The following is an 18,930-nucleotide window of genomic DNA, read 5'->3' on the forward strand; positions in this document are numbered from 1 at the left end:
TCACCTTTTGTGAACACCTCCTGTGTGTAGTGTGAGTTTGCTATCACTAGGAGTCCATTTCACAGTTGAGAAAACCAAGACTTAGTGAGGCAGAGTACTGAGCAACATTGCCAAGACCTCACAGCCAATGAAAACAAAGGGATTTGAATCTGGGTCCACTGGGCATGAAAGCCCACCCTCTCAGGACTTCTGGACCAGGCCATCTCTCTGTTCGAGTGTGAGGTGTTATAAAGCAGCTGATCAATGGCCTGGTGTTTGCTGAACACTTGCTACAGCTCTACTCTATGAGGGCTGTGGGGACCACATCTATTGTAACACACAAACCCTCGGAAGCTTCCAGCCAGTGGGGGCAGAGGAGATAGGAAAATGTGGAACAGACAACGAAGGCCGAAGGGATTGGGGAGAGCATCCAAGCACAGGTGGAGGGGGCTGAACCTGGTGAGTACAAGGGAGGGGAAAGAAAGGGGCAGGGTGGTTCCAGATGAGGGCATAGGCATTATTACTCTCCCAGGGGGGCTTTACACTGGGGGGGGAAACTGCCCTGAGCAGGCAAGAACAGGAGAGCACATTAGGAAACTTCACTGTCCACCCAAGGAGAGGGCCCGGGTGAGCGGTGGGCCTCAGGAGGATTTTGACAGTCAGAATGAGCCTTTTCTAGAACAGGTAGGTTCCCCCTCCTCTGCTATTTCAGGACAGCCAGGACAAACCAACTCCCACTCCTTGCAGGCTGAGGCCTGACACTGCACCACTGTAACATCACTACTATAACTTTTATTCCTATTGAGAACTGAGACGCACACCCTCACGGCTGTGAGCACAACTTTATGGTGATGTTAGTCTTTCACAGGTTAGTATAAATCTGTTTATTGGCTAGAGAATTTCCAGAGAGCAGGTTTTCCCAGGAGGTGGCAGAGGGAGGCAGAAACAGCTAGGAAGGAAGGTGAGAGTCCCAGATGCAAACGTTGAGCTAAGATAATCCACATTCCCCCACTCTCCAGTGACAGAAAGCCCAGGACCCCTGACACTTCTGTAGTCACCCCCAAAAGAGGGGTGGCTGCACAGAGAACCCCGGCTCTCTGAAACAGTTGGGTTGGACTGTTTTCCCTTGGACAGATTTTCGGAAGCTGCAAAGCCCCTGAAGGTGGTGGCCACTGTGCACACGGGCCACCCACTCGGGCCTGGTGCTGGCATGAAACCTTCACTCCCACAAACCCATTTCCCTCTCTTCCCCTTCTCTTGCCTCCAAGGCCCTGTGTTCTAGAAGTTTCTCTCATCTCTGTCAAAACTTCTTCCTGTGTCCCACTTCTTCAGGGCAAAGTGAACTCCCGGCAGTCCCTGTGTTGCTGTGCCCCAGAGAGGCGGTGCAGTATCCTGCCTTCTTAGGAGGCTTCACCCACTGGAAGGGACTCCCTTCCCACCCCCCTGCAATGGCCACTCCAGGCCCCGCCCCTTTTCTTGGCCCTGCTGCCCTGCCCAGTTCCCACCACTGCCACCGCCATCACCGAGGCCCTTAACTCGGGCAGGTCTCTCAAACCCTCACTCCTCCTGTTCCTACTGCTCCTGGCAGGGAGGGCCATCCCATCCCCCAACCACACAGCCCAGCTCTCTTCAGAAGCACCGGTTTCATCCAGGCACTTCCTGCTCCAAGTGTGTCCATGCCTTCCCAAGACGCTGCAGAGTGAGGCCCTGACACCTGGGGGTGGTTGTCAAGGCCCATGGTGACCCGGCCCAATCCCACCTTCCCAGCCTTGTCGTCGACTTGGCTCCCCTCATCACCTGACCCCCAGCACCGCCCACCCTTCCCCGAATCTCCTTCCTGCGTCTGAGCCCCGCAGGGTGTGGTCTCAGTTTCTCCTCCTCACAGTGATTTCCCAACCTCAAGGCCCAAGGAGTCCTAGATGATATCTCCCTCGGCCAAAAGTAGTCTGTTTGGGGGCACGTGGGTGGCTCAGTTGGCTAAGTGATGGGCTCTTGGTTTCAGCTCAGGCCATGATCTCACAGTTTGTGTATTCGAGCCCTGTGTCAGGCTCCATGATGACAGTGTGGAGCCTGCTTGGAATTCTCTCTCTCCCTCTCTCTCTGCCTTCCCCCCGTTCAATCTCTCTCTCTCTCTCTTAAAATAAATGAATAAACTTAAAAAAAAAGCAATCAATTCTGATACCTCTAAAGTACCCATTCACATTCTGGCACTTACGACAGAGTCTAGCCTGCACTTTTGGTTAAGTGTGTGTGTGTGTGTGTGTGTGTGTGTGTGTGTGAGTGTGTGTGTATGTCTGCCCTATGGATCCGATGTCAGGAGCCATGTCTTACAGAGCCCATCGTAAGTGTCCTCCTTCCGAAGCCATCTAGAACATATTCAATTGGTCGTGTCGTGAGCAAAGGGAGGCGAAAAACTATATGCACCACCATGATTCAAAACACATTCACGGCGGGTGGCAGGGGGGAGGGAAACAGGCGAAGGGGGTGAAGAGAACACTTATTGTGAGGAGCAGTGAGTGATGTACAGAAGGGGTCAATCACTCTATTGTACAACCAAAACTAATGTGACCCTGTCTGCTACCCATACTGGAATGAAACAAAAATTTGAACGCATTAAAAAAAAAAAAAGAAATTCATCAAAGTTTTACAATAAAGTTCTTGGAGTTAAATGATCCAGTGGTGTGTTTTTTTTTTCCCCTGGACCAACCCCAATTTTGGAGGCTGAGAAGGGAATTGCTGAAACCAGAAAGAAACAAACTGTGGTTAGCTTTTAGCCCAAACCTCCCTGGGTAACAACCGCTGTGTGATAAAAAGAATGAATCAGCCTCTTAGAGGAGTTCTCTGGAAACAAGGCATTGCAGGAAACAATGGTTTTGAGGTGTAAGTTGATGTTTTTCAATCCCCACAGCAAACGATGACTGGTAGTGTTTACTGAGAGTGCTTACTCCATGCGGACGCTGGGACAGCTCTTCCTCAGAAACATCCCCACGCCGTCCAGGGGACAACACGGTGATGCTGGGAAAGTTACTCCAATTCTGGTATCAGTTCCAACGGGTCTCGTTCCCCACCGCACCAACCGATTCTCCTCCACCAGCCAGGTGTCCTACGATTCAGCTCAATTCTGATGCTGTCCCCCTGGAGGTGGCGTCAGACCCCACAGGTTAAAGGCTCAGTCCCACGAGATGGGCCCCTGCCCCACCCCTTCAGATGCTAATTACAAGTCCAGGTGCCTGTGGCCAAACAGTAACAGATGGGATGTTGCAATGGCTCCCTTCTTGGGTTCAATTAATTTGCTAGAGCGGCTCACAGGATTCAGAGAAACATCTTACATATTAGATCACCAGTTTCTTATAAAATGATATAAATGACGAATAGCCAGATGGAAGAGGTTCACGGGGCAAAGTATGTTGCCCCAATCCAAAAGCTCTTTGAACCCCATCCTTTTGAGGTTTTAGGGAGGCTTCACTACATGGGGATGCATTGGCCATGCATTAAATGATTAAACTGTCGGCCGCTGGCCATTGGTGACTGATTCAACCTCCAGCCCCTCTCCCCTCCTTGGAGGTCAGGGTGTGGAACAGAAAGTTCCCACCCTCCAATCATGCAATTGGTTTCCCTGGCAACTAACACCTCACGCCCCCCGGCCCTCACTGAGGTCTTTGTACAAACTCTGGTGTGGTTGAAAGGGACTTGTCATGAATATCAAGACACCTTTATGGCTCCTAACACTCAGGAAATTCCAAGGGTTTGGGGAGCTCCGTGCCAGGAACTGGAAGGGAGACCAAACATATATTACTTATTATAAATCATGATAACATGGCTACGATGCTGTTGAGTGCTTTCCTCCCACCAGGCGATACTGTCCCCCATCCCTACATGTATTCACTCATCAACCCTCCAACAGTTGGTTCTGTTGCAGGTGCTCCCATTTTGTACGTGAGGAAACTGAAGCACAGATAAGTAGCTTGTCTGATGTCCCAAGGTGAGAGAGACAGAATAAAGATCTAGAACCATCTGCCTTTCCAGAGCGCATGCTCTCAAAAGAGCTCTGCTTTGACTAGAGTGTAACTCACAACTATGGGAGTACTGCCTCCCCGATAAAATATCACGAGCTTGCCTTGTCCTTCCCAACCCCGACGTTAACGATGATCGTTCCTTCCCTTTTTATGGACTTAACATGCTGTGGTCCAAATATGGGTTAAATCTCATTCTAGGATGGTGGGTCAGTTGGTGAAGGGCTCAAACCCAAGAGCAGCAGTGCAAATCTCCTGTGTGGACCTCAAAGGCATTCTGGTCCACACAGGGCCATCTGTATGATGCTCTGACCTGCCCATACATACAGATCTCTACTGCCCAGGAACACTTATCTAGAATTTCTCTCTTCCTTGGTTTAAAGGTTCCCCCAGTCCAGTGGCGATAACCCATCAGTGCCAATCAGCACGACATTCACCAAGTTTACCAGTGAGGTGGGCTTTGTTCCTAATCACAGGTGGATCTATCAGCTTCAACTACTTGGCCCCAAACCACAGACCTCAGAGTGGGAGATCTGTTCAGGGTAGAAGAAACCCTGCCTGAGCTCAACACGCCAGCTTTTCTAAAGCCAGGGGGTCAGCCTGGGTAGCAGGGAGTATGCAGGGAGTACCGTGGGGCTGCCCCCGAAATGGGGCCTGTGGCTCAGACTGAGTGCCAGGCCAGGCAGTGGCTTTCTGTAGGGGCCAGACCACATCATCCGTCCCTGTCTGATGGTTCCTCTTCTGGAGACAGGGCCAACTCATTTTCTTTTTCTTCCTTCTCCTTCTTTTGTTTTTGTTTTTGTTTGGCAGCCAGCAGAAAAAATGCCGTCACGTGAGTGTGTCCGTGTCACCATCTTCAAGGGTGCGGATGAATGAAAAGGGGCTAGCTTTTCATTAATTTCAGCCATTTCAGCTGGCCTAGCCTCCGTCCATCCTGTAGCCTGCTCCTGTGTTCCCTGCGTCCCCGGCCCTAGTGCCTTCTTCTGCTGGTTCTCTGCCCCCACCTGCCACGCACACACAGCTGGCCTCTGAGGGTCCCTGTGAAGCTAAGTGGTAGCTTAGCTACCCAGACACGGCAAAGCCTTCTTTTCACCTCGGAGCGGAACAGAGGTAGACTGGGGGTGCAGGAGATGGTGATGCCTGCTCGGAGTGCTCACCGCCCCTCCCTGCGTAGAGCGCAGACAGCAGCCGCTGTTGCTCAGGGCTGTTCGTCCCCACAGCATCACTAGCCTGAGCGACTGGGTCAGTGTTTTGCAAAGAACCTTTTTTTTTTTTTTTAATTTTAAGCATTTATTCATTTTTGAGAGGCAGAGAGAGACAGAGCATGAATGGGGGAGGGGCAGAGAGAGAGGGAGACACAGAATCTGAAGCAGACTCCAGGTTCCGAGCTGCCAGCACAGAGCCCGACGCGGGGCTCGAACCCACGGACCGTGAGACCATGACCTGAGCCGAAGTCGGCCGCCCAACCGACTGAGCCACCCAGGCGCCCCGCAAAGAAACTCTTAACAAGGAAGGAGAGGGGGATCCAAGCACACAGAACCACAGAGGTGGTCCAAGTGAGCCTTCCTCGGGGGGCCACGGGTGAGGCTGACCTCCTGTGTTCGGGGGATCCCCTCGTCTCCCTCCTTTGCCTGAGTTGCGTGGGAAATCCCAACAAAAGGCCCCAGTCCCAGGCCTGGCCTTCCCCTTGCCCACTTCCTCCTCAGGCTGTCCCCCGCTGCGGCCACCACGGCCACAGGGGGACTCAAAAGCTTGGTGGCTCCCTCCTCCCACAAGGGACTACGAGGCGGGCGCACACGCTGGATGGGATTTACCCAGAGCCTGGAAACCTCTGTGTAGGCTCATCCCACTCTTCCTTTTAGCTTAATCTTGCAGGAGAATTAGTAATAATAATAACGATAATAAGGCCCAACAAATATGATTCTAATCTTCTATTGTGCTCTCGGTACTGTCCTAAGTTATTTATTTATTTATTTTAAAAGTTTGTTTATTTATTTGGAGAGAGAGAATCCCAAGCAGGGTCCATGCTGTCAGCACAGAGCCTGACTCAGGGCTCGATCCCACTAATCATGAGATCATGACCTGAACGGATACCAAGAGTCGGATGCTTAACTGACTAAGCCACCCAGGTGCCTCTGTCCTAAGTAATTTAGACACACTAATTCCTGCAAGCACCCCTATGAGGGAGACACCATTATCCTTCCCATCGTAGAAGCCTGGAGAGGCTAAGTAAGGCCTGGAGAGGTCACACAGGTAGTGAAAGACAGAACTGGGATTCAAACACAGGCGGTGGCTTCTGTAGTCTGTGTTCGATCACCATGTTAAGGAGACAGGTACTGAATGAGGAAAGAGACCAAAAAGATCAGAACGGTGAATCAAGGAAGCACAGAAACACATCACCTGGTACATTCTTGATGTTGTCTGGGTTCAGGAGTGTGAGGTTTGGGGGAGCGCCAGAGTAATATACAGAAAGAGCCAAAGAAAAACACATGCAAACTTATAGGTGACATCTGTGCGGTCACAGTGAATGGACACAAATCATGATTGGAAGAGTTATGTCACAGGAAGGATTTGGGGTTTGGGTTTTGATGGTCTTTTCGGCAAAGTTGAGCACTGAGTGTTTCAGAGTGGGAAGTGAGATTCTACCACACGGTCCTGGGAGGAAGATATGAATCTGGAAAAGGGAGCTAAGTGCCTTGGTTTGTGGCTTGGGCTCCCGATTGGAAATGAGACATTTGCAGCCAGACATGACATCCTGGTTCCATTGGGTAGGACTTGTGCGTGCTTTCTGACCAAGTCCCCAAAGGCCAGGAAGTGTAACTGGGTTGGAAAGACTTAGAAGTGATTACCCTGGAGCTAGGGCGGGGAAGTGGGAAGGAAGCGAGGGGCAAAGGAGAAAAGCAGACCTTCCAGTCTGTCAGTCCAGCCCGGTTCCCCTCTCCTCTGAGAAGCCTTCCTTATCAGCCTGCCCTTGAACAAAGCTCCCTCCTTGCACTTCTAGAGCACATGCCCACCTTCAGCTACTTTCTCCATGCTGGTGTTGAAATTCAAGAGCACAACTGGCTATCAGGTTTCTAAAGGACTGCAGGTAACTAGTGCCTGGGCAGGCGAGTCTTTGAACCCGGCTGATGGTCAAACACGCACCCGGGGTCTGTGCACCCCCAGGCACCTGCTGAAAACATCCATGAAAGGGCCCGGGTTCTTGGAGAACAGTAGGAGCCCCAAACAACCTCCCCCTTCTGCAGTCATTAGAAGGCGCTGTATACCCTGGCTTGGGAAAACTATGACCCTCCTTCCTCTTTGAGATCCCTACACTTTCTTCCTTGCTGGACACTGCGGGACAGAGGTCACTGGTTTGCTATCTAAAGTAACAATCCCACATACTCTACCCCCTCACAGACTCTCAGCCTTTCACCGAAATCCAAGTCCTCTGCTTCTGCCTGGGCACAAGCCAGGACCACATTTCCCAGTCTCCCTTGCAGTTGGGTGTGGTCATATGACCGCACTCTAGCCAATGGAATGCAAGCACAAGTACAGACCCATTTCCTGCACAAGACTCTGAACTGGGAGGCTGCCTGCTCCTGCTGCAGAGCCCCCCCCCCCCCCGCCCCCCAAAAGAGCCTTCCCCGCTGCTGCTGAGGAATCTTGCACAGGAGCAGACACTAGCCTCTTCTGGGCTTAAGCCCTGACACTTTTTGTTGATACTGAGGCAGCTGGATGATCTTCCCATTTCCACATTCTACACAGCAGGGACTCTTCAGCTCAAGGTCACCCTGTATTGTTACTTGTTTACCGTCTCCTCCCTTCACCCGAACATCAGCCCCGAGAGGCTGAGGCTGTGTTTTGTCCCATGTTGTGGTCCCAGTGGTAGAACAGCTCCTGACACAGGGGAGATACTCAATAACCATGTGCTGAACATACAGTGAGTCAGGGTCTCTGTGGAAAGGCCCCCTTGAGCAACCTGCTTCTGCTTTCTCATCCACATCCACCTCTGGAGCTAGATTAGCTTCTAAGTGCATGAATACCCACTGGTCTCCCCTTTGGGACCCAGCCTGTGTTCGTTCTCTCCTTGTTCCTGCTCTCCTGGAATCCTTCCCACCTTCTGCAGTCACCCCTGCCACACTGCACAGCAAGTGTGTGTCTGTGTCCCTCCCACCCCCACCAAGCACCCCCCCACCCCCAACTAGACTGGGAGACCCTTGAGGCCAAGAGCCTGTTCATCTGTGTATCTGCTCAGTGTTGGGCACAAGTGTTTCCTGAGAACTACTCCAGAATATTTAATAAATATCTCAAAATATTTATTATATTTACATGTTATATAAATATATATTTACGAAATATACTTCATACATATTTTATTGTCTTCTTTAACTCTTTTCACTCTGTTTCTAACTAAGGGTAAAAAGCTTTCCACACCCCCCGGATTCTTAAGAGGACCTAAGCTGGATGCTGGAATATTCTACAGATTCTTCTAACTTCTAGGCTTTTTGGCTCTTACTACCTGGCATGGTCTGCGAGAGGCCCGGACCCTTTCACCGTGTTATCAGTACAAACCGCCCTTGATCAGAGGCCCCAAAATATTTTCCCACGGGCCCCGGGCCTGCTCCCCACAGCCCTGTGCACACACAGGATTTCCGTCTTCCAAACTGCCTGCCCATTTGACCCTCACAAAGGCCCAGTGGCTCAGGCAGGACAGTGACTGTTACGTGCATCTGACAGACGAGAAAATGGGCTCAGGGAGGTTAAGTGACTTGTCCAAGATCAAGGTCGGGGTGTGTGCCGAGCTGTCACTGGGACCGGGGATCCAGACAGTTCCTCTCCTTTTCTTCTGTTTCTCCAGCCTGAGCTAACCAGAAGAAGCTTCACGGCGGCCAAGAGGAAGCAAAGCCAACAGGCTGTGACAGGGGTGAGCGGAAACACATCAACTGTGAGTGATAAACTGAGTTCACAACAAACCTGGCCAGATAACTCTGGGGGGCTGAAAGTCCTCCCAGCCTTCCTATTTTAAACCCTTGTGACCAGATGGGAGTGTCTGTGGTAGTGTGGTGTAGCATCTTCTGCTGCTGTGTGGTCAGGGACCAGCACAGGAAGGTACTTACTCGATTTTTCTTCTTTAATGGTGTATTCGAGCACCTCGGACGAGCTGTCGTTCAGGGAAGGGAAGTGGACACAGAGCACCAGGTGCTTCAAGCTGCTGTCCCGGCAGACCAGGAACGTCTACAATGGAAGGAGGGGGCAGCTCCATGAGTCAAAGATTTGGGTGAAGGTTAGAAGGACAGCAGTGAGCTGGAAGTCATCCAGAATGTTCCAGAAACAAGGAGGCAAGCATCCCTCAGGGGAACTGGGGATTCTGCCCCAAGAGTCACATGTCACCTGGCCCATGTCCCCTGCTCCTGAGTCTCTATTTCTCATAGGCCCACAGAGGGGGGGCAGTCAACTAAATTAATGTTTCCTAAAGAATTCTGTATTGTAGACATAGAGTTTGATGGGGGTGTTTTAAAATGCGGATTCCTGTGCCCCACCCCGGGGATGCTGGTTGGGTGGGAAGGGTTCAGAACGGGCTGATTCTGATATGGGTAGGGGTCCGGCATACACACACAGAAAAGCTCTAAGGTAGGGGCAGTCATGTTGATTTTCAAGTCACACCCCAACATGTATGCTCGCCTCCACCCCTGTCCCCACCCTGAGGTCTAAAGCCTCCCCCACTCAGGTCCCAAGCTCCTGGGCTAGAGCGTGGAAGACCAGAAGCCTGGCCAGAGATGCCGAGGGAACGCTGGGGAACAGGGCCACCAGGGCATCCCCAAGAATGTGGCCCCAGGGATGTGGCCCCGGGCACGAGACGCTCTGGAGAAGCGTGAAAATGGCACGTTTTCCCTTTCCCCACCAAGGCACACTGTCCTCTCTCCCCTTTCATGATACTCCAGATTCTCTGCTTTCATTATTATAACTGTTAAGAAAACATTATACTAATATTGATTAATAGCAGCCCACACCTACTGCCTCCCTAGTCTGCCTCAGGCTTTAACCCCAGGTGATTAGATTCCATGATCTCGCTTAGTTCCCTTATTAAAGCTATGGGGGGGGGGGTTGCTATTATTATTACTATTATTTTAAAATATTTATTTATTTCTGAGGAGGGGAGGGGCAGAGAGAGAGAGAGAGAGGGAGACAGAGAACCTGAAGCAGGCTCGGAGCTGTGAGCACAGAGCCCGATGTGGGGCTTGAACTCACAAACCGTGAGATCATGACCGAAGCCAAAGTCAGACGCTTAACTGACTAAACCACTCAGGTGCCCCTGGAGGGTGTTATCATTATCCCCATTTTAGAGAGGAGGAAGCTGAGGTAGAGAGAGACAAGTAATGCCCTTCGACTTGGATCCTGGGCACTCAGTCACCCCTGTACCCCCTGCACCCGGCCCAGAGAAGCTGGACTCCTTTGGGAGCAGTGACACAATGAGCCCATGAGTCACTCAACTGTGGTTGGAAGTTTACCAGCCCCTCTCCTGGAGCAAGGCAGAGTGGAGAGAGTATGAGAGCGTGGAGTGGATGGGAGACGACAGGCAAGGACAGGAGGGAGGCTTCTTGGGGGTGGAAATGCAGGTGACATGCTGCCTGCAAATGTGCCCCAGCCTGGAAGCTGGCCTTCCCTAGGGGACCCAGCAGAGGCTGGCTTACCTCTAGAAGCCTTCCGCAGCCCCCACCCTGCACGCAGAGAGGACGCCTGAGCCCCCTGCACGGCCTCGCCTTACGCAGAGCTGTGGCATCGCTGAACCGATGTGTTCACCTGAACCTGATCTGGCCTCAGGAACACACGGTCTTGCAGAGAAAAGGGTTTATCTGGCCTTTGCTTCAGAGGCCCAAGGTCAAGCTGTCTTCCGCCTGGGCTGGATGGGAACCAGCAGTGTGTGTGGGAATGTGAGGGTGAGTCTGTGGGGGTGTGGGGGTGGGGGGGTGGGGGAGTGTAGTATAATGAAAAGGGGATCTGGTCTTTGTCTCAGGTTCCTGGCACAGAGCTACAAAAACCCTTGGAATTTCCTGAGTGATAAGTGTCCTTTATTATTCATAATGAGCCGTTTTGACTGTACCTGAATTCACACTAACAGGTGACTCATGGCAGCCCTTGGTGTCAAAGGAGGGGCTGGCCACAGAAAAACCAGCGGGGGTGGGGGGTGGGGGGTGGGGGGTGGGGAATGGAGGGTTGGAACTTTCAGCCCCACCTCTGCCTCTCCGGGGAGCTGCAGACCGGATGGCCAACATGTTAGTCGGCCCAGTCATGCCCAGGAGATAAAACTCCGTGGAGATTTCTGGTTGGTGAACACATAGATGTGTCAGGGGTGCTGTGCCTGGATTCCACCAGGGGGAGGGAACGGGAGCTCTGTGCGCCCCTCCCCACCCCAGACCTCACCCCTATTCGTCTCTGTCCCTAGCTGCTCTTGAGTTGTGTCCTTTAGAATAAAAGGGTCAGCAGAAATAGAGTCTCTGCAGTGAGTTCTCAGAGTCATTCAGTGAATGATCAACTCTGAAGGGGGGCCGTCATGTTTAAAGCCAAGTCAGAAGTCTGGGTAGCCTGGGGACCCCACTTGTGTCTGGCGTCTGAAGTAAGGGCAGTCTTGTTGGGGACCCTGCTCTTTAACCTACGGGGTCTGCACTCACTCCAGGTACTTAGTGTCAGAACCGGGTTGAATTGTAGGACCCCCACGGGCGCTGGAGAATTGTTGCCAAAGCAGTGAGTGAGTGAGTGAGTATGTACGTGGGGGGGTGGTGAGTGTGGAATGAGTGGACTCCGGGCTGCCCCAGGGCCTCTTGCCTGGAGATCTGGGGAACAGGGCACGGGATGGAAGGCCAGTGTTTTCCAAACTGTGGCTCATGACCCATGAGTGCAAATGCCACCAACTATTTTTACTTTTTCAAATAAAAGAGAAGAGAAGACAATCAGGATGCCTATAAGAAGGATGAACGCGGTCAGAGAGTGAGAGAGAGAGAGCGAGAGACCTACAAAGGGCCAGGGCCGTAGCCCCAACATATATTTCTCCCTCTACTGGCATCAGCTTCTTCTTGGACTATTGTGACCCCACGCTGAGCTCTCTCTTGGTTGACTGCCATGACAAAGCACGGGTGCCAGCCTCAAATGGGACCTCCTCGTGCCCTGCAAGCTCCCTGGCTCTTTGACACCCAGCGCGGACTTATTTCTAGATTTCTCCACTCTGCTGACACATCAGCCCTGTGCTCCACCCCCATGTTTACGGAAAGGAAGAAGATAACTTCTCCAGCTGGGAGGAGAGTCAGTCTGTCACAATCTGTATTTTTCTTGGGCTCCCAGAAGGCCCTGAGCAGCCAGTCATGAGCTCGGTGGCCCTGGGTGATTCTGTGGCTCCCCTGAGCCTCAGTGTTCTGATGTGATCTGTAAATGGGGAGAATAACACCAGACTACCCAGCAGAAACAAAAAAAGAGCCAAAGCCCCGCCCCTCCGTGTTGGAAGCCGCGGAGATATTGCACAGGGAAGCACCCAGTGGGACAGTCGGGTCTCCACAGATGCTCACTAAGGATTCATTCTCCGTTTGCAACCCCCCCCCCCCCAGCTGGGTTTTGGTCTTCTGTCTCCCGGTCTCGGGCTCCACCTAGAACTGAGGATGAGTCTGCCACACGTGTTTACGGTGCAAAGGAACCAGGAGGAGCTTCCCTGAGAGGGTGGTTCAGTCGACGGTGAGGGGCCAGAAGCTGAAACCGCGGCTGACGTCTGTGCTCTGCGCCTCGTTCGTCCCTTACATTTGGCCTCACTCGTTCTCCCCACAGCCCTGTGAAGTAGCTACTGTTGCCATCCTCTTTGACGGGTGAAGACTCGGGCTACAGAGAGGAAAAACCAACCCAAGGCCACGCAGATGGGAAGGGCAGGAGGAAGGCGCAGACCAAGGTGTCACCAGGAGCGGCTCACTTATTTATAGCCCCCCCTCCCTGTGTCATCTGCTTTTTGAGGGGCAGGGGCGTGGGCAGGGGTGGAAAGTCCCCCAGGCTGGACTCTGACAAGTCCCCAGTTCTGAATGCCCAACACCCACCGTTCCTGCATGGCCACAAAGCCTCACATGGCACTTCCCTCTACCATGGCCAAGTCCTGGGGCTCTTATCTGAAAAGCCAAGGTAAGGCACTGGGGAAAGTTTGGAGGGGGGGGCGGTGCACAGAGAGGCTGCGGGCTAGTGGGGCCATGAGGGAGGGGGGCCACTGACAGGGGTCTGCCTGGGCCACTGTCCTTTGGACAGTGTTCTGTGTTCCCCTTTGGGAGGGTTTAGCTGCTCAGCTAGTCACAGGGTCCCTCCTGGGAAATAGCCACAGACCGCACTCCAGACACAGTGTCGCTGTGCAGCCAAGGGAGGATAGGCACGATGATGCATATTATAATATTCTAAATAACCATAGTGACTCCTGCAAGCATTCTAGGTTATGGTGAGTCTCCTATGCTTAGACTCGGCAGAGTCCGGCCAAAGTCAGCGTCGGGAGGAAGACCATCGGTGCGAGCTGTCTGTGAACCCCTCACCCCCAGCCTCACGACTGGTGACCACGACTTCTACTCTAAGGAGGTATCGCCCACGATGGTTGCTGCAGGTGAGTACGTAGGAGGCCGCAGTGCTGGATGGGCCCCTCAGAGCTCATTCTCCCACACCTTTGGGGGTCCTGTGTGCAAATTCTCCAAGCCCCCTTCACTTCTCGTTCTGCCCCCACCGCAGCTAGCTTTTTAGAGATACAGTGGGACCCAGATCCCAGCTCTGCTACTCACTAGCTGTTGGATCCACGGGCAAGTTCCTTTCCTCCTCTGAGCATGAGAATGATAACATCCACCTTTCGGGGCTGCCGTGAGAATTGCTCATGACGTACATAAAACACCTGACACCGGGTGTGCACTTAATAAATAAATAGTGCTAATAATCTTTATTATTATAGTAGACTGCTACCATTTACTGAGCACTAAACCACATGCTAAGATTGTTACAGGCATAATCTCATTTGGTAAATAAATAAATATTTGAGGGGTGCCTGGGTGGCTCAGTCGGTTAAGCATCTGACTCTTAATCTTGGCTCACATCGTGATCTCTTGGTTCATGAGATCCAGTCCTGCATCAGGCTCTGCACTGACAGTGCGGAGCCTGCTTGGGATTCTCTCCCTCGCCACCTCTCTCTCTGCCCCTCCCCTGCTCATGCACTCCCCCCCCCAAAATAAATAAACTTTAAAAAACACGAGTTATTAGTAAGATGCTTATTATGTATCTTTTTCCAAAGGGAGATATAGGAATAAGGACGAAAAGACTGTTCCCCTGCATGGGGGATTAAAAGTGGCCACAAATTCTCATCAAACTCCCCCACACCTGGAAGGGTAGCCTTGGGGCTTGCTTGGACCAAAAGAACGCAGCAGGTGGGAACTCTGGAGCTCCGAGCCTAGGCTTTGAAGAGGCAGGTCAGCTTCCGTGTTGACCCTTTTGGACCATAGCTGTCACGTGAGGACATCTGAGTGAGTCCGCTGGAGTCACGCGGCCCAGCCAGCAGCCCACCCCCAGGGGCCAGACAGGTGAGTGAGCCCGTGTCAGGCCAGCCAGCCCCAGCCCAGCTGCCAGCTGACTGCGGCTGCGTGGCCGAGCCCGGGTGAGTACCAGCCGCGGTGCTCAGCAGAACCCAGCCCGGATCGCTAACCCACAGAACTGTGAGCAAATCAAACGGTGACCATTTTAAGCCACCGAAATTTCAAGTGATTTGTCATGCAACAGTAGGTAATGATACAGCCATCTGGGGTATGGACTTGGGCCTCATCCTTTGGGAACCCCCTCCTCTCTTCTTTCTGTGAGGAGCCATGCAGGGGCCCCCGAGCTCTCTGGAGGCAGGGGTGGGGGGATATTTGAAGGCCAGGAACATGCCCAGATCCCCACTCTCCAGCCAAAGAAACGAAGACCCAGCAATGCAAAAAGACCTCCTGAGGTCACATCAGTCGTTAGTGGCAGAGCCAGGACGAGAATGCGAGGCCAGTGACCTTCAGGCCACAGTTGTGACCACTACAGGACACGTCCTCCAACGCCACCAACCCACGTTGTCAACCGAGCATGCGTCCTATGCCAGGCGCCAGGCTAGAGGTTTTAGGTACCTTGCAGCAACTCCCTCCCTAGGGTCTGGAGTATTTTACCCATTGTGCAGATGAGAAAAGTATGGGGGCAGGACCAGCAGAAAGAGAGAGAGAAAGGGGAACGTTCAGAGCGTTGGGCTTTGGGGCCCTTCCACGTACAACTTCAGCCTGCAGCTCTAGAGCGAGATAACTCTGAGTTCCGTTCTTAGCTCAGCCACTCAGAGCTGTGTGGTCCCTCTGGGGCTGCCTCTTCCTCTGGAAAATGGGATCATGATAGTTCCTGCTGGTGACGGTCGCTAGGAGTTAGCTCCCCGAGAACTAATCTCTTCCCTTTCTTGCTAACCAACCCCAATTCTGACTTGGGTGCAATGGATCCTGCCTCAGGAGATGAATCATGTTTGGTCAAAGCCAATCATGGTTCTTCTGCTCCTTTCTACCATTCATCCCCTTTCCCAACCTCCCTTGCAGTTAGGGGTGACCAAAAAGGCATCTAAAAAATATTTGTTCCCTGGCAAAAAGACTGAGTCTAGGAGAAGAAAGCCGTTTGCCTGTGACCACCTGCCTTTGAATGGGTGAGATGGCTGGAGCTGCAGCTGCCCTTTTGTAACTATGAGGTGACAAATCTGAGGACACAAAGCCAACACCTTGAAGATGGGGGAACAGAAAGGTGGAAAGACCCTGGGTTCTAAGGACATTGGTTAGCTGCTAAACTAACCCTGGGCCCCAACTTCCACATTCCTCATTACACAAACAGTCATAGCTTTATGGCTCAAGTTACCACAGGCTGGGTTTGCTGTTACTTGAAGCCAAAAGCATGCCCGGCTGACGCAGTGCCTCAAGTGATTATCAGAAGAACTGCACAGGTGCCTTCCGGAGAATGCCTGCTACATAATAAGCTCTCAGTATTTGGTGCCTCCCTTCCCCAGGGACCCTCTACCTGCCTCGGGGCCCTGAGGGCAAATGGCACAGAAACCCCTACTGTACAGAGGTAGCATTCCTATCCTCCACTGTTTGTGGATGGCTCCATGAGTCAGAAAGGAAGCATGTGAGGCCCCAGGCACTCACAGCGAGGCCGGGTCCAGATGTCAGGCCTCGGCCCAGAGACAAGGATAAGCTCAAGGTGGGCAGTGAGGGAACAGGAGGTGACAAGTCCAGCCTTCTTTGTCCACCTGCAGGAAACCTGTGCCTGTGGGCTGCCCGGGGTCATAACGAGTGCAACAGTTCACAGTCTTGCCCTCTGTACCATCCCCCGCCACTCCTGAGTCTTCCCCCGTTAACCAGGCCACCAACAAACCTTGCTGTGCCCCAGTGTCCTCACTCAACCTCTCTCCTCTGTGGGAACAAGTACAGTTTGGTGCCCCGTTGGGCCGACATCTGAATCAGCCCACTCCTTCTGTGCCCTCTTCCCACCCCCCCACCCCTGTCTTAAAAAGTTTATTTATTTAGAGAACCAGCGGGGGGCGGGGGCAGACAGCGATGGGGACAGAGGATCTGAAGCAGGCTCTGAGCTGTCAGCACAGAGCCCGACACGGGGCTCGAACCCATGAAGTGTGAGACCATGACCTGAGCCGAGGTCCGAGGCTCAACTGACGGAGCCACCTAGGCATCCCAGGGGGTCCGATTTTCTCTAAAGAGCTAGGGTTCTCCCGTCCCCACGCCCAAAACAACAGTGGGGTAGTGGTCAGAGCACTGGGCTGCAAGGCAGGACACTGGGTGTCCCTCCTAGTTCCGACCCTGGTTTGCTGTGTCCTCTGGCAAGTCACTTCCCCCCCCTGAGCTGGCCTTTCCAGTCTAGGGAGGGCAAGGGGGTGGGAGGGTCCCACAACTCCTTCCTTCCAGAAGATTCTCTCCCAGCACCAGTGCCCTGGGGGCTTGCCCAGATCCTGACAGGCTTGCACAGGGCGTTTCACGGGTCGATGCCTGCAGTCCACGAGGCCGCAACAGACGGCTGTAGGAGCCTCTTCCTGTCTACCCTTCACCAGTGTGGGTTTTTGGAAAGCCCAACTGATTTCAGTAACAGCTGGACAGAATATGCTTCGGGAGAGAAGTATGCAGTCACTGCAGGCCCCTCCTCCTCTCCAAATAAATATATACAAACCCAAAGCCCAAGACACAATAATGATTTTATTTTTATGATCCATTTTTTGGCCTGGACAATTTCTGTTATTTTAGGGCTATTTTCCCATTGCTGGGGGAAATTTTCCAATCATGCCCATCCGAGCAGCAACAGAAGTGGCTGGTCCTTCCCAGAGGCCACAAACTCAGGGGCTGCCATGGCTCTAGAGGCCACTCTGGACACATGACCCACGTTTCCCGATACTGATAATGGAGTGGTGGCAAGGCACGGAGTGGATGGAGTTTCTCAATCCTGGCTGCACATCAGAATCACCTAGGAGCTGTTAAAACACGTTGGTGCCTGAGCCCTTACTCCAGACCAAAAAAAAAAAAAAAAAAAAAATCCGCATTTCTGGGAATGAGGCCGAGACATTGTATTTTTTTTAAGTTTACTCATTTTTGAGAGGGAGAGAGAGAGACAGAGCATGAGCAGGGGAGGGGTAGAGAGAGAGGGAGACAGAATCGGAAGCAGGCTCCAGGCTCCGAGCTGTCGGCACAGAGCCCAACGCGGGGCTCGAACTCACGGACCGCGAGATCGTGACCTGAGCCGAAGTCGGACGCCCAACCGACTGAGCCACCCAGGTGCCCCATATTTTTAATGTTTGTTTATTTTTGAGACAGAGACACAGCATGAGCGGGGGAGGGGTAGAGAGAGAGGGAGACAGAATCGGAAGCAGGCTCCAGGCTCCAAGCTGTCAGCACAGAGCCCGACCAGAGCCCGACGCGGGGCTCGAACTCACAAACCATGAGATCATGACCTGAGCTGAAGTCGGACGCTCAACTGACTGCACCACCCAGGCGCCCCGAGACATTGTATTTTTTTAAAGCCTTTGAAGGCAGTCAGTTGGTGGCTTCCAATCGCACTTGACCATTTAGCAGCTATTACTCAGGGCAGGCTCCTTACCATGGGCGTTGGGTTTCCTCAGGGGTAAAATAGAAAGCCCGCCCCCTGTTCTGCAGGGCTGTTGGAAAGATGACAGATGGTGCGTGGCACACAGTAGGTCTGCCCTAAGTGTTGACTGTGCCTTCCTTCCTGGCCCCAGCACCCCGAAGGGGCAAGAGAGAGGCTTCCCTGATGCTTTTGCCGAACTAATCTTTTGAAGTTTTTTATTTTGAGAGAGTGCGTGAGCAGGGGAGGGGCAGAGGGAGAGGGAGAAAGACAATCCCAAGCAGGCTCCATGCTATCAGCATGGATACAGGGAATGATCTCACAGTTCATGAGATTATGACCTGAGCTGAAGTCAAGAGTCAGATGCTTAACCGGCTGAGCCACCAGGCACCCAACCCCTTGCCAAACTCACCTTGAACGGAATCGGTATTCCTTGACTCACACCTGGGGAAGGTGCCTTGAACCACCTGTGTGGCTGGTCTGTATCACAACTAGGCTGCTGCAACTATTGAGCTAAACCCCCACCACAAAAGCAGTCTTACAAGAGATTTCTTTCATTAAAAGCTATCTTCTGTCCTCCAAGCAATGATATTCCAGTAGCAATAAACAAACCTAACACCCCGATCTTGCTTTCTAATATTATTTTCTAACGAAAGGAACCAGGGCTTCTTGGAGAAATGGCTGATTCCAGGACTGGGGCAAGCAATATACACGTGCACCTGGGTGGCTCAGTTGGTTAAGTGTCTGACTTCAGCTCAGGTCATGATTTCACCGCTGATGAGTTCGAGTCCCACATCGGGCTCTGTGCTGACACCTCAGAGCCTGGAACCTG

General features: G+C 52.6%; 1 protein-coding gene across 1 annotated transcript in view; it reads right to left on the minus strand.

Moving 5' to 3' along the window:
- The window catches only part of RIN3 (Ras and Rab interactor 3), a 124,548-nt gene that overhangs the window by 59,919 nt on the left and 45,699 nt on the right, over window positions 1-18,930 (minus strand). The window contains exon 3 of the mRNA XM_047080196.1: window positions 9,092-9,209. Coding sequence (XP_046936152.1) covers window positions 9,092-9,209 — 118 coding nt within the window. The remainder of the gene's footprint in view (window positions 1-9,091; window positions 9,210-18,930) is intronic.

The sequence above is a fragment of the Lynx rufus genome, unplaced genomic scaffold (assembly GCF_022079265.1).
Source record: "Lynx rufus isolate CCGP_SWC_20201006 ecotype Redwood Valley unplaced genomic scaffold, mLynRuf1.p SCAF_17, whole genome shotgun sequence".
NCBI lineage: Eukaryota > Metazoa > Chordata > Mammalia > Carnivora > Felidae > Lynx > Lynx rufus.